This window comes from Python bivittatus, unplaced genomic scaffold (genome assembly GCF_059951505.1).
Source record: "Python bivittatus isolate LINGU-HERP-01145 unplaced genomic scaffold, Pbiv_v1 ctg000100_np1212, whole genome shotgun sequence".
In the NCBI taxonomy this organism is placed as follows: domain Eukaryota; kingdom Metazoa; phylum Chordata; class Lepidosauria; order Squamata; family Pythonidae; genus Python; species Python bivittatus.
The window spans coordinates 5,025,460-5,038,329 of NW_028277038.1; the positions used below are offsets into that span (position 1 = coordinate 5,025,460).

At 47.7% G+C, this 12,870-nt stretch overlaps 1 protein-coding gene across 10 annotated transcripts in view; it reads left to right on the forward strand.

Annotated features, from left to right (window-relative positions):
- The first annotated feature begins 1,304 nt into the window (after nt 1-1,304).
- The window catches only part of FBRSL1 (fibrosin like 1), a 510,880-nt gene continuing 499,314 nt past the window's right edge, over nt 1,305-12,870 (forward strand). For 3 of the 10 annotated variants that reach the window (XM_025169838.2, XM_025169871.2, XM_025169861.2), the window contains exon 1: nt 1,306-2,971. In XM_025169838.2, the coding sequence (XP_025025606.1) occupies nt 2,678-2,971 (294 nt within the window). In that variant the 5' untranslated portion in view covers nt 1,306-2,677. Of the gene's footprint in view, nt 2,972-12,870 lie in introns of all 10 variants that reach the window. The other 7 variants (XM_025169864.2, XM_025169857.2, XM_025169877.2 and 4 more) reach the window with 4 other exon arrangements.

Genomic DNA, 12,870 nt, shown 5'->3' on the forward strand with positions numbered 1-12,870 from the left:
GTTGTGCAGAATTACAACTCCCATTACTCTCTGCTAGTAGCTACGCTGACTACTGGGGATTCTGCATGGTAATGCAACCCACCTAGACTCCCAACTGGGGGGAAGGCCAGCTGATAAAAATCACCCACTGTGAGAGGGACCCACACAGTTAAAAGTGCAATGGGGTTTGTTGGATTTCAGCTCAGCCGCTGGCATGACCCTGGTTGGTTTGGAAGCCACGATTTAGGGCAGTGCTTCCCACCCTTTTTCCTTCATTATCCCAAACCCTCCACTTTGAACGGTCGCTGAACGAACGGTCATAACTCGAGGACTCCCTGTATTATAAAAACAACACCACGGAGTGATCTTCCTGCCACTCCAACAATTTACCGTTGGTAATTTCATTGATTTTTGTCTTAGGAGGAATACTTTGGGAGATTTTCAAATATAGTTTAGTACACGTGGCAATCTTTAAGTCGGTTTAAATGTCCCCGTTGTGGTTGGGTAATGGGTTCATGTGGGGTTACCCCAAGGAAAAACACTTTTACGCCATGTGGGGTAAGTTGCAGGCTTGGGAAGCCCTGGTTTAGGGGGTCGTGTGAACCAGCTCCGAGGGCCAAGGAGGGCAAGACCTCACCCCTCAGTCAGGGTAAACTTTCCTAAAATCTGTTCCTTCTCTCGGCGCCCCCGGCCTCTTCGGCACTCTTCGGGGCTCCGAAGGCGCGCGTTCTCACGTTAAAACAGGTCTGGGTCTCGCTCACGGAGGGGCAGCCTCCGCGCCTCCCTCTCAGCCAGGGTTGCTGGAGACCCCCGCCTGTGCAACGGGGGGAGACCCCGCAACCGCTGCTCCATCCCAGGCGGGAGACGAGGAGCGACGCGGGCTGGGCTCGCTCCACCGGCCAAGGGAGCTAACCTGCGGTCGGCTCCTTTGGGCGGCGAGGCGGTCGTGGGAAGCCTTCCCCGGCGCGGAGTTTGCAACCTGAGGAGGGGGCGGCGGGGGGGGGCTCGGCTCGCCCGCAGGGATCTTCCTTCCTCTCCCCTCAGGGCAACGCGCGGGGAGGGCAGCGCCCCCGCCTTCCCTCTGCAAAAAAGAAAAAAAAAAAAAGAAGACCCCCTCGCGAAGCGGGTGGTCGCCTCCCTCCTTTTTCCCACAACCCCTCGAATTGGGGAGGGGGCGGGGCCAGTGCCCGCCAGCCAGCCAGCCAGCCAGCCAGTCACGCGGCGGCGCGCGAGGGACGGGGGGGAGGGCGCGCGCGCGCGCCAGGTGGCTCGGAGGCGCGCGCGCGCGGGCGAGCGAGAGGGGCCGCCGGAGCTCCGGGCCTGCGCCGGCGAGTGACGCGCAGCTGGCCGCCCCTGCTCATGCGCAGCCGGCCGGGCGGTGCTAAAGCCCCGAGCGAGCGAGTCCCAGGTCGGAGGAGGGCGACCGGGGGCGGCTAGCGGAGGGCTGGGCGGCGGCGGGGCGGCCGGGCGGGCGGCGGCATGGGGCGAAGCCGGCGCGGCGCCTCCTGAGGCGCGCCCCGAGCCGCGGGTGGGCGGCGCGCGAGCGGCCAAGGGGGCGCGGGCAGCTCCTCCGGGTTGGGGCGCGAGGGGAGCCCGCCGGGCAGGGCAGGGCAGGGCAGGGGGCAAAGTTGGGCACGGGCAGAGCGGGCCGGCGGCCCCCGCCGGCGGGCCCAGCCGCCCGCCCGCAGCCGCCGAGGAGGAGGAGGAGGAGGAGGAGGAGGAGGAGGAAGGCGGCGGCTGGCGCTGCTGCTCTTGCTGCAAGAAACAGAGGCGAGTCCGCTCGCTCGCTCCTTCCTTCCTCCCTTCTTTCCTTCCTTCCTTCCTTCCTTCCCCGGCGCGCGCTTGGCCTCGCAACAAAGTTGCAGCTCCAGCCTTCGCGAAGCGGCCGGCGCCCCTCTTTGGCGCCCTCGCCTGCTCGGGGCGCCCCCGGATTCGAACCCGGGGCGGGGCGCGGGAGGGGGGCAGAGAGAGAGAGGGAAAAAAGGGGGGTCTTCGGCGGAGAGCAACCCCGCCGCCGCCGCCGCCGCTGCCGCCGCCTCTGCTGCCTCCGCTGCCGCTGCTTCTCCTCCCCGCTGCCCCGGATTCCTTCTCCGCTTGCCCGCCTGCCCGCCCTTCCCGTCTGGATTCGCCCTCCTGGATCTGCGGTTGATTAATTTTTTGGGGTTTTTGGGGCGCGCGGGGGGCGTGATTCTGCCCCCGCTTCTTTGCCTCCGAGGAGCCCCGGCGCGCTCTGATTTGGATTAGGGGGGCGCTGCCTTCCCCCCTCCCGCCCCCTTTTCTCTCCAGACCCGAACTCGAGATTAATTGCAGCGGGGCTGGTGTCTTTTCCAGTCTTTTCATTTTCCGTATCCCCCCTTCTTCTTTTTCTTCTTCTTCCCCCGAGAGAGGGGCATCGTTGGTCAAGGTCATTGTGGATTTACCTTTTGGTTTTTGCCTCCCCCTTGGCGTCTGGATCTGGATCACCCCCTTTGCTTTCGCCTCCCCTCCGCTGGATCGCCCCTGGCTCTCCTTCCGAGGGCTGCTGGATTAGATTTCTCGCCCCCCTCCCCCTTGGCCACCCCCTTCGTTCCTTTGGATTTCATGAGCCAGAAGAAAGGAGCTGCTTTGAGAAAGAGGAAGGGGCTGGATCCGGGGAAGGATCGTACAAAACCTGAATAAGACAAGAATCATATTTGGCAATCCTATTGTGGCTTTGGAAATGGATGGCAAGATCAGACAGAGCAGGAAATCCCGATCCCAAAGGGATCGAGTGAGACGAAGAGACCCCAACGGCAGGGATAGACTTAACCAAAGCCCCTCCTCTACGTCCGAAAGGGAACCCAGTCCGGGCAAGGAGAATACAAGCCAGAATGGTCCACTGCCCAAGATCCAGGCTTCTGCAGGCAGAAATGTCAGACCTCCGAGACGGCGGAGGCGGGAATCCAGCTCCCAAGAAGAGGATTTAATTGATGGATTTGCCATCGCCAGCTTCACCACCATGGAAGCCTTGGAGGTAGGAGTTGGCTCTGCTTGGATGGGGGGGTGGCTCTGGGTGGGGGGACAGAGGGAAAGGAGCTTGGGCATCCTTGGGCAGCTGTGCGCGTGCTGGTCCATCTCCGTGAACTTTTGAGGGCGTGGGAGCAACATCTGGAGGAATGAAGGGTGAACCTTAGGCGTGGAAGCGGGTCTGTGTTGGTGTCCATCGGTGGTCCAGAGCATGCTAAACATCTGGCCACCGTCTTGCCTGTACTTGTATGCTCTTCTGGGCTGATGTAGGCCAACCCTTTTGGGTGACCCTTGTTCTCCATGTCAGCTGGGAAAGCTGTGGGGGTCGGCTCAGGGCAAGCAGTGTGTTGGCTTAGCTTTGTAAAGGGCTGGCAGACTTGCGGGGCGGGGGGGGGGGAATGCAAAACTTTCTTTGAATGCCAGCACTGCACAAAATCCACCACAGTTTTAGGAGAATGGCTGAAACTGGGTTGAATGATCTTTGCAATGAGAAGATCAGAGCTTTACTGTATGGAGGCTGCATTGCCCCAAACGGGGTAATTCTTTGGAAACTAGAAAAGGCTGTGACTGATGTTGGGAGAGGGTGATGTTGAAGCAGGATGGAGAGGCGTTCTGGGTTGACCTGAATATGCTTTTATTAGCTTTTAAAGAAGAAAAGAAATTTAAAATAATTGGAGGAATTTCTTGTCTTTGCTTGGTATTAGGAACGGCTTGTTTTGTCTGAGTGTAGAAGTTAAGCGAAGCAGGAAATGATATTTTGAGAGAGACTGGACCAAATAGGGGATTTTGTGTGGCTTCTGATTTTTTGTTTTTCTGTTCAGTTTTTATTCATGATGTGATGGGAAAGTCTGAATTGATAAAGAGTTTCTGGTAACTGTTTTTATCCTGCTGTATTTCTTAGTCATTTTGTACATTTCGACTGGCTGATTTGGTTCCCTTCAATTAAGAACAAAAATCTCTGGGTAGTGTTTATATTCTGGATTGGTTTTTCGGAGTAAGTCAACTTAGATGAACCAAAATGGGCCACCTAAGAATCTGGTGATCGTTGCATTCGGAGAATGAGATCCTTCAAGGGAATGGAATTGCCCAAATAAAGAATTGTTCTAAAGTTGGCCAGTGGGTCTGTCTAGAATGTACTATGAATATTATTATTATTTCCCTGGAAGATTCACTTTGAAGTTGTGGAAGATCAGCACTGGATTTTACATGGTTCTTTAGGATGTAAACTTTGTAGCTTGTCAAACTTTTGCTGGTTGTAAGGCTCAGCCCTTGTCTGCTTGTCCCGAGGAACAGCTGGCACTTTGGAATCTTTCATTTGCATGGATTAAAAAGAAAACTGTCAGTATTATTTTTGAAATCTGCAACAGAAGGGCATTTGGAGAAGGATGTTCCTTCTGTGCTGTGATGCTGCATGCATGTGAACCCTGTCCTTGGAAAATATTTTTGATTATGCTTGTGGCTGATTTGGTCTTAACCAAGATTTACATGAAGAAACCTTCCGCTTTCTTGCCTTGATTGTGATGGTCCAGATGCAGAAAATATCCTGAAGATGCTTGCTTTTCATGGCCCTTCTTGCTGTTCCCACAATCTTTTCTTTCTCTTGTATTCTTCTGCCAGATTATTGCTATCTACCTGTCAGGCATTGAAACTAATTGCTAATCGAATCGATGGGCCTCCAGAATGATTGTGGGAGAGTTCATAATACCTCTGGGTTTAGGTACCCTATATGATCCACCATGGTTGGGTGCATCATTTAAAAGCTGCTTTGGCGTCTTCTGTGGTCAATTATGGTCCTTAGAGTGTCCTATCGCTGACAAAGCTGGGTGGCTTGGAAGAACTGTACAAGGCAGCAGTGGAAAATAAGGGAGTTTGTTCATTGATCGTCAATAAATGAGATGCAAATTGTTAGACACTGCCCAGCCTTCTTCTCTCCACAGCTGTATTACTGAGAGAGTGGATAATGAATGCAATGTGGGGTCTTTCTGTTGTGAAGAATACCCAAAGATTTCATGGACTTTACTCTTCAATAATGATTTGAGTTGCTGGCTTGGTGTATATTGATAGTATGACTCTATAAAGTCAGGCTTGAAGAATCTCTCTCATTGCTATCTGGGGAGATTTTAAAAGCTCCAGTGTCTGGAGAAATGTGTGTGTTTTCTTCCTGAAATAGCTTACCCCTTTGTGTATCATTTGGCCTGTTTAAGAGGATTCCCACAGAGGGTAAACCCCATGAGTAGGCTCGCCCTTTGTTGTGAGCGTTGAGTTGTTCACATACAAGGGAAAAGTGCACAAGAAATGAGTGTGGCAATCAGAGGGATGTGCCAACACAGCTTTGGTGATGCACAAGGGGTGCCTGCGAGAGTAAATGGCTCGGTATGTAATTGGCAATGGCTTCTCTCCCGCTCTAAAGGAAGCCTCTTTAAGAATTTTCCTTGTTGAAAGTTTGTGTCAGAATTCTTGAAACTGATTCAGGAACCAGGCAAAACAAAATTAGGACGTAAGCAAACAAATAAATAAGACACTGAAATGAACAGATCCATCTGTGTCTGCCTGTCTTTTCCACAGGCCCTGGAACTAATGCTTGGGAAGGGTTGAACAATAAAGGAAAAGGCTGTAAGGATGAAAGGTATCTTATCTATCTCTCTGATGATTGAATCTTGAGCAACCAGTTTAGAGAGGAGGTGAAAGATCATTAAAAAAAGACCCTTCTGTGCTTAAATCGCGTGTGTATCAGGCAATACAGTTGACATGGTTTGTGGAAATGATTGTACGGAATCTGCTTTTTTCTTTCTCTTTTTTTTTTGGTACTCCATCGATGCCATTTTTGCACAACAAAAAGGCTGTAATTTTGCAACCCATATTAAAGCCATCCTTTTTATTAGAACCTCTTCAGGCGAGACGGTAAACCATTCCTATCATGGTTTTCTACAGCACAAGTATAGCACTGTCTTTGAAAATGAGCGTGGCATGAACACCCCTTTGAAAGATGGGTTAGGGTTAGGGTTAGGGTTGCCCCGGGGCTTGCCAGCAGACTTGCCCAGGGGCACCCAGCAGAACTTAAAGGCTGAGATCAGGTTTATAGGAGGGATTTAGCCGAATGTAGCTAGCAGTGCTTCTGGCTTAGTGTCTGCGGCCCTTGACCTAGGGTGTGACCTACCTTGAAGGATTACTGTAATGATAAAGGGGTCCACTCTTTGAAGACGCTTGGGATGAAATGCCACTAATGATTGAACTCTAGTGAATGGTGCAGCATGAACCTAGTGGGGACAGCCCTGTCATTGGACGAAGGGAGAAATTAGGTTCTGGTGAGTGGCAGAACGATGGGGCTGTGCGTTGTGATCCTTAAACTACTAGACAGCCCTTAGGGGTGATGGAGCTATGTTCGTTGATACACGTGTGATCCACAGCTTAGAGAGGGGTGAACTGCGCCGAAGTGAGTCCTGCCCAGGAGACACCCCAGGTGGCCTGCAGGATCTTTGGAAGAATCATCCTGCGTAGGGAACGGTAGCAGCTGCCTCCAGCTCAACTTCATTAATATTCAGAGGAGAACTTCTGCTTTCAGCATCTTGGGTTTTAATGGGCTCATCACAATAAACAACATGAGCAGGATCTGTTTGTTTCCTTTCAAGGGCCAGAGAGAGAGAGAGGTGAGGAGCCTCTCCGGAGGGCGGTTGTGTTTGCCTAAGTGTGCATTTGGGTGTGTGTTTCCTTTTACACATTCAGTAACAAAGCAAGGTGGGAATCCCGAGGCAAGGCTGGTGGGGTTTTTTTCCCCCCATATCAAGGAGTGGCTGCTATTGTTGGATGGGGGGGACTGCCAGTGAGTTACTGTAAGTCAAGGGGATTACCAGGGCCAAAATTTCTCAACTGGCATATGCTCAACTAATGATATGTGCAGTTTTTTTCTTCTTTTTAATGCTAGGCGCATCTTGTTAATTGACATGTAGTTGTGTTGTAGACCACTAGAGAGAAATCTAATTTTTTAAATAAAATATATCCTTCGCAATGCAAAGGTTCCTAGTTTAATGCCGTGTAGTTGCAGTTATAAGAGACTTGGATAGGGAGGATAAGGACAGCCATTTGCTTTTTCCACATTACTTGAGTAATTTTGCACTCTGGACTTGAAGTTCTTCCATCCCTCTCTTGCATCATATTGGAATTGCATTGATATAGGGAGAAATATTACATGTCTTACTTCAGGCGGTTTCTTTTTTGCAAGGTCTTGATCGAGTCCATGCATCTTATGAAAGTAGCTTGATTTACTTGGTACTGGCTTGGTACATTGTGTAAAACCGGGCATTGCTGTTTGGGGTGGGCTCAGTCCGTTGTGTTGTATTCATCCAAAGGTGGCTTAGCTGAGGGGTTGAGTCTTCCGCTAGTCAAAGAGTAGCCATGGCGGGGAGGGGGATGAGCACATTTGGAGCACTGAAAGCATGTCCTGGGTGGTCTCCTGAGGATGGAGATACGGTGAGCTATGTTCTGTTGTGTTCACAGCACTGAAAAGCTCGAGGGCAACGTGGTAAAGTTGCCCCCTTGAGTTCTTCCATCCTATTGGAACACTTGTGACCCCCCTCTCCCAGCTTAAGCCGAGTCTCCTTCAAGTCCGGCCTTACGCTTGATGAATTTATGAGTCCATCTGTGCCCTTCCCTGGCTAATAGTACAGAGGTGGTTGAGTTCCTTCATTTTCTGAGATGTTTATCTTCCCAATTTAGCCTTTAGACTTGGAATGCTAAACCAGATCTGACCGTACCTAGTTTATTGAGATTAGCGAAGATCAGCTTGGATCCACCACCCAAATAATGTCTGCCATTTTTTCTGGACAGGTGGACACCTTTCTAAACAAAGCAGTCGGTGGTGGCCATAAATTATTTTCAGTTATTAAGGATGGCTGATGGATCCTTGGAAATGAAGACCAAGGGTTGTGTTATTCTGATGCGTGAGAACTTCCTTTGCAGTTAATTTTGTTGAAAAAAAAAAAAAGTTATTGCTGGGTGGGGCTCCTTGGTGTTTTTAAGCCTACGCCATCACTTTCTTTGAAACCTAAACACAGGTTGGGAAAGCAAATGCTTTGTTCATGTGGCATTTCTGTTCTCGTGCTGTTGCATTACACCACTTGCATAAATAAATAAATAAATAAAATCGAACAGCTTGGCTTTATCAAAACCAGCCATTAAGAAAAACTGAATAAGCCAGGCTGTTGGGCTTTTTCCTGCAGAATTTCTGAACTGCCATCGCTCTGCGTTAAGAGGAAATGCTGTGGTGATGAAATTGGGAAGTTGTATTTTATTTATCTGTGGTGCTCGGGGATTTCCCTCTTCCTGTAAAAATTACCACAGTAGCTTGGTGGTGTTACAAGAGCGAGGCTCTTGCACATGGGCCTTTTCGCTTAATATGAATCCAAGCAAAATTGGAAATTCAGAAGTGTCTGTGGCTCTCAGTTTTTGCAAGCATGCGGGCTGTTGATCAGTGATCCATCTCTTCCCTTGAGATGATGAAATTGCACAGATGTAGAATGAAGGGGTGACCCTTGGACACAGGTCCTCCAGCGCCCTGTAGAACGTTGTGTGCTAAGGTGGTGTTTTGAAGCACTCTGGATGGCTGTCTAAATTAATTGGAAGGTTGTAAACAGATTTCTGTGACTTTGCGTGATAGGTGAACCCAGCCACTTGTGTGTGAAACCAGTTGGCAGATTTCCATCTTACAGGTTCACATGTAAAAGCTGCTTTTTAGTGTTCGAAGCCTTACTTTCATCTCATTTTTAAGAGGAGTGAAGGCCAAGACGGGAACTGGCTTTATATCAATCATCTATTCACGTTATGGAAGTAATTATCTGCCCAGAGAAAGGGATTATCTCAGAATTTGTTGGACAAAGTTTATAGTGCTCTGAGTATTGCAAGGGACTATTTGGTGGAGTTTCCCCTTGAAAAAGAAGTCAGCTATGGGACTGAGAAATTTAACAAATCTTGTTTCTTCCTTAGGCTTGCTACTGATTAACCTTGATGGAAAATCAGATATTAGAATTTAGCAGGTAAGCAGTGAAATGGAATTGGAAGCATTGAGATGTAAATGGTTTCTTTGTCTTCTGGGGAGAGAAGTTACAGACCTTCTGGTTTATATGGAAGTGATGAAGTTACAGACTTTCTGGTTTATACAGAAGTGATGATATTCCAGAAAGGCAGTTTGGTATAGTGGTTAAAGGGACCACGCTAGAAACCCAGAGTCTGGGAGTTTTAGTCCTGCCTTAGGCACAGAAGCTGGTTGGGTGACTTTAGGAAGAAGGCAGCAAATGGCAAACTACTTCTGAAAATCTTGCCAGGAAAACTGCATGGACTTGTTTATATAGTTGCCAGCAGTTTGAAGGCACCGAAAGAACAACAAAAGTCACATTGGGGCTTTTTAAAAGAGAAATGTAAACTTGCAGTGAGTAGCAGAGTATTTTCTTAAACTGGCTTGGAATTAGTATTTTCACCCCCCCTTGACCACTCTTGTAATAGGTCTTAGTCTTGTGTGATGGTCAGAGTGGCTATTTTTAATTATATTTATGTCCTTTTTTTCCCTTAGGAGCTCAAGGTGGTATAAAAGCCCTTCCTCTTCCAAATTTTGAACCTGACACTCTCTAAAAACATAAAGGTGTTCAAGTCAAAAGTATTGTTCTTTTGTGTGCCTAAGGGGGAAAACCCCACTGGAAACTAGCTCCAGGGTGGCTTATATTACAGAACAAAATCAGACAAATCAGCTGCCCTGATAAACATATAAACTAAAGAGCTTCGCATTGGTATGGCAAAGTTTAAACCTTTAATCAGTATCTTAAAAAAAAAAAAAAACACTGAGACCAAGCAAAATCAGTACGTTCTCACTGATCTTACATGCGCAGGCAGAAAAGTTGTCCGATCCATATAAAATCAGCATTTATTTTTAAAAAAGTGTATTTTTACAATAACTGCTAGCTGGACTTAGTTTGCCAGACTACTGAACCATTTCCCCCCGCCCCCCCTGCCCGTTACAGCCTTTATTTCATCTCTTTGGGTGAGCTGCAGAGTTGGTATGTCTTCTGGTTGGAGAGTGATTTATGCAGAGGTCTCATGGAGACCCTCTCCAGTGGACAGAGATGCTTTGCTTGGATCGACCATTTATGGCCTGTAGCATTCTAGCAGACCTCTCATAGCACATGGTTTTTGAATGACTGGGCTAAGCTAGCCGCAATTAAGTCCATTGTGTGTCGAATGCACTTCAGCTCAAGTGCTGCAGGATAAATTAATCTGGAATTTCAGTGCCTGTTTTTTGGATGGTAGCGTAGAAACTTCTCAGGGTGTGAACAAGCATGCCGCCAATCTCTGCAGTCCGATCCCAGGGTCCTTTTTCTTATTCTTGACTTCATTTACGGTTGGATAACTTTGTGTTGTACTTTCCAAAGAGAGAAGGTTATTGGAAATAAATGTTTCAGCAGTTTGAACATCAAGATTTTCCATTCAGCCCTTTGTAATGACAAACCTCTCGAGCAGTGCAGGATCAATCTGAAGTTTTTCACATATCGTTCTCTCAAGGTGACCTCCCAATCCAGTTGTAATTTTTGTGTTGAATTAAAATTAAATCCCTCCTGGTGGAAGATGCAGCTTACCTTATTGGCCATGACGGTGAGCAGGTATTGCATCAATGCTTAAAAGTGGAAAAGGTGTCATGACTTTGTGGTATTGACACGCTGACCTTGAAGGAGCATTTAAGCAAATAAAGATCTGCCTAGAACGGTTTGTTCCAACCTAATATGTAAAAGGACTGGGGGTGGGTGGGAAGGGGAAAAGAGCTCGCTATTCTCATTTCCGAAACTGTCTAAATATCTTTTTTCAAGCCTCATTATTACAAATAAATCACGCTAAGTGAAAAACATAAAGCCGTGCTGTATGAACGATGCAGGTAAATGAACAGTTAGAGGATTGTGTCTACAGGGATCCTGAACTTTCCTCCTCGTTTTTTTTTGCCCTCCCCACAACCAATCTGGAGTTCCAAGGGATGCTCTGTTTCGTGACGGATCCTCATTAATATGGATTTGCCTGCCCCTGCTGCTTCCTTGAAAGCCATGTAATCTAGTCAGAGCAACCACAACTTGTAGCAGGCAATCCATTAGCATGAAATATATTTTCACTCCTGAAAAACAACTTCATCGAGAGACTCCAAGGCTTGGAAAATGCAAGGATGAAAAATATCCTTCCAGCCGTAAGACGCGCCGTGCAACGCCTCGCCGGAATTGAATCTTCCCTGGGTTTTGGATTGGGTTTTATTGTCATATTGTGTTGTTTTATTCCCTTTTGTTTGTTTTTGTGTTTCCTATTTTAATCACCCAGAGTCCTTCAGGGTTCGGGTAAGTTATCAGTACCGTTGAATAAGTAAATGGCTGTGAATGGGTAGGTCTGCACTGCCCTTTCCTGAATTGGTGTCTACCCCAAGAGTGATTGCGATTCACAGAATTCATCTGGTCACCAGTTGGGCATCTGGTCTGGGAAGGTGTATTTGGCCTATGTTTTCTAGCAGCAGCCCACTATATTTTCAAATTGTGGATATGTTTCCCAGACTCTGTTTTATATGGAAAACATGTGCTTTATGATGAAGCTCCTGTGCTGACTTTAATCTGACTGCGAAGTCAAGGAGAGGATTTTTTTTCTATAGGTCTCTGGTTGGGTTCACAAATTATGTTAAGCCATAGAATCATAGAGGTAGAAAGCTTTCATGGAGGGGATGTTGTGAATCAGGTCACTCTGATTTCTTTAAGAAGTGGTGTTTCTTTAAAAAATACCTGGTTTAGCGTGATACGTGAATGTAGTCCTCATGGTGGATCGGTTATTAGAAGAAGGTGTCCTGCTTCCTGGTGATCACATGTTATGGTTGGGGGTTTGTGTCTATGTGGGATTGTGCAATATCCACCTTGCTTTGGGTGTGGCTGAGAATGGCTCTTTCAGAAACTGACAAGCCAGGAAACTGACAATTTTAGCTACCCTGTGTCTAGTTACATCTGGTCAATTTCATTCTTGGTCTCTCCAATTAGGCTGCTGTAGCCCTGTTGCAAGAAAGGAAGATAAGTTCTAGTAAAACAGCATGGATCAAACTCAGGGGAACGTTCTGCTGGTATCAGAAGGACTTGAGGCATGGAAAGAGTGATCAGGTGGACGTGCCCTCTGAACCCATTCAGTTAATACACCATCAGAAAACAAAAACTTTTTTGGGGAGTCATCTACCTGTTCCAGTTACCAGTGAAAAAGATAGCAGGATTTTGCAGTTGGCTTTTAGAGTGGATAGATGATATGTTTTTTGTCCTGAAATCCAAATCCCAAATCCATTCTAAAGCATTTGCAGAAGGTCACTGGTTCAGTCCCTGGTATCTCCAGATGAAACTAGAGAAGCCTCCTTTTATGAAATTCTGAAAAGATGTTGCCTCCCAACCTAGATAACACCAACACTAGACAAACTGCTAGTCTTAGAGTTGGACCCTTGACCATGGTTAACCACTCCAGTTTGTTTTAAAACTCCAGTGATGGAAAACAAGCTAAGCGCAAATCTGATTAGACCAAACTTGTTCATGAATAAAGTTCAAGGCCAGCTGCCTCTATTGGGAATCTATAGCACGTCAGCCCGGCTTCTTCTTCTTGCTCATCCTCAGCAAATATCAACAGAAGAGTAAGCCAATGGACAGGAGTGAAGTGTAACAAGCCCCCTCAGATGAAGTGCTTCCTTTCGAGAGACTGTATAAGAGTGTGTGTGTTAAATACCCCTTGTCCTTCTTAGTGGACAGGGAGGTTGCCAAGTTGGTCCACAAGCATTGCATTTCTTGCAGGCCTTGAAATAGAAGGGTACGTATACCCAAGCTGAGTCAGCGCCTGCTTTAAAGTGCAGTTGGACACGTTTCTTTGCTTGGC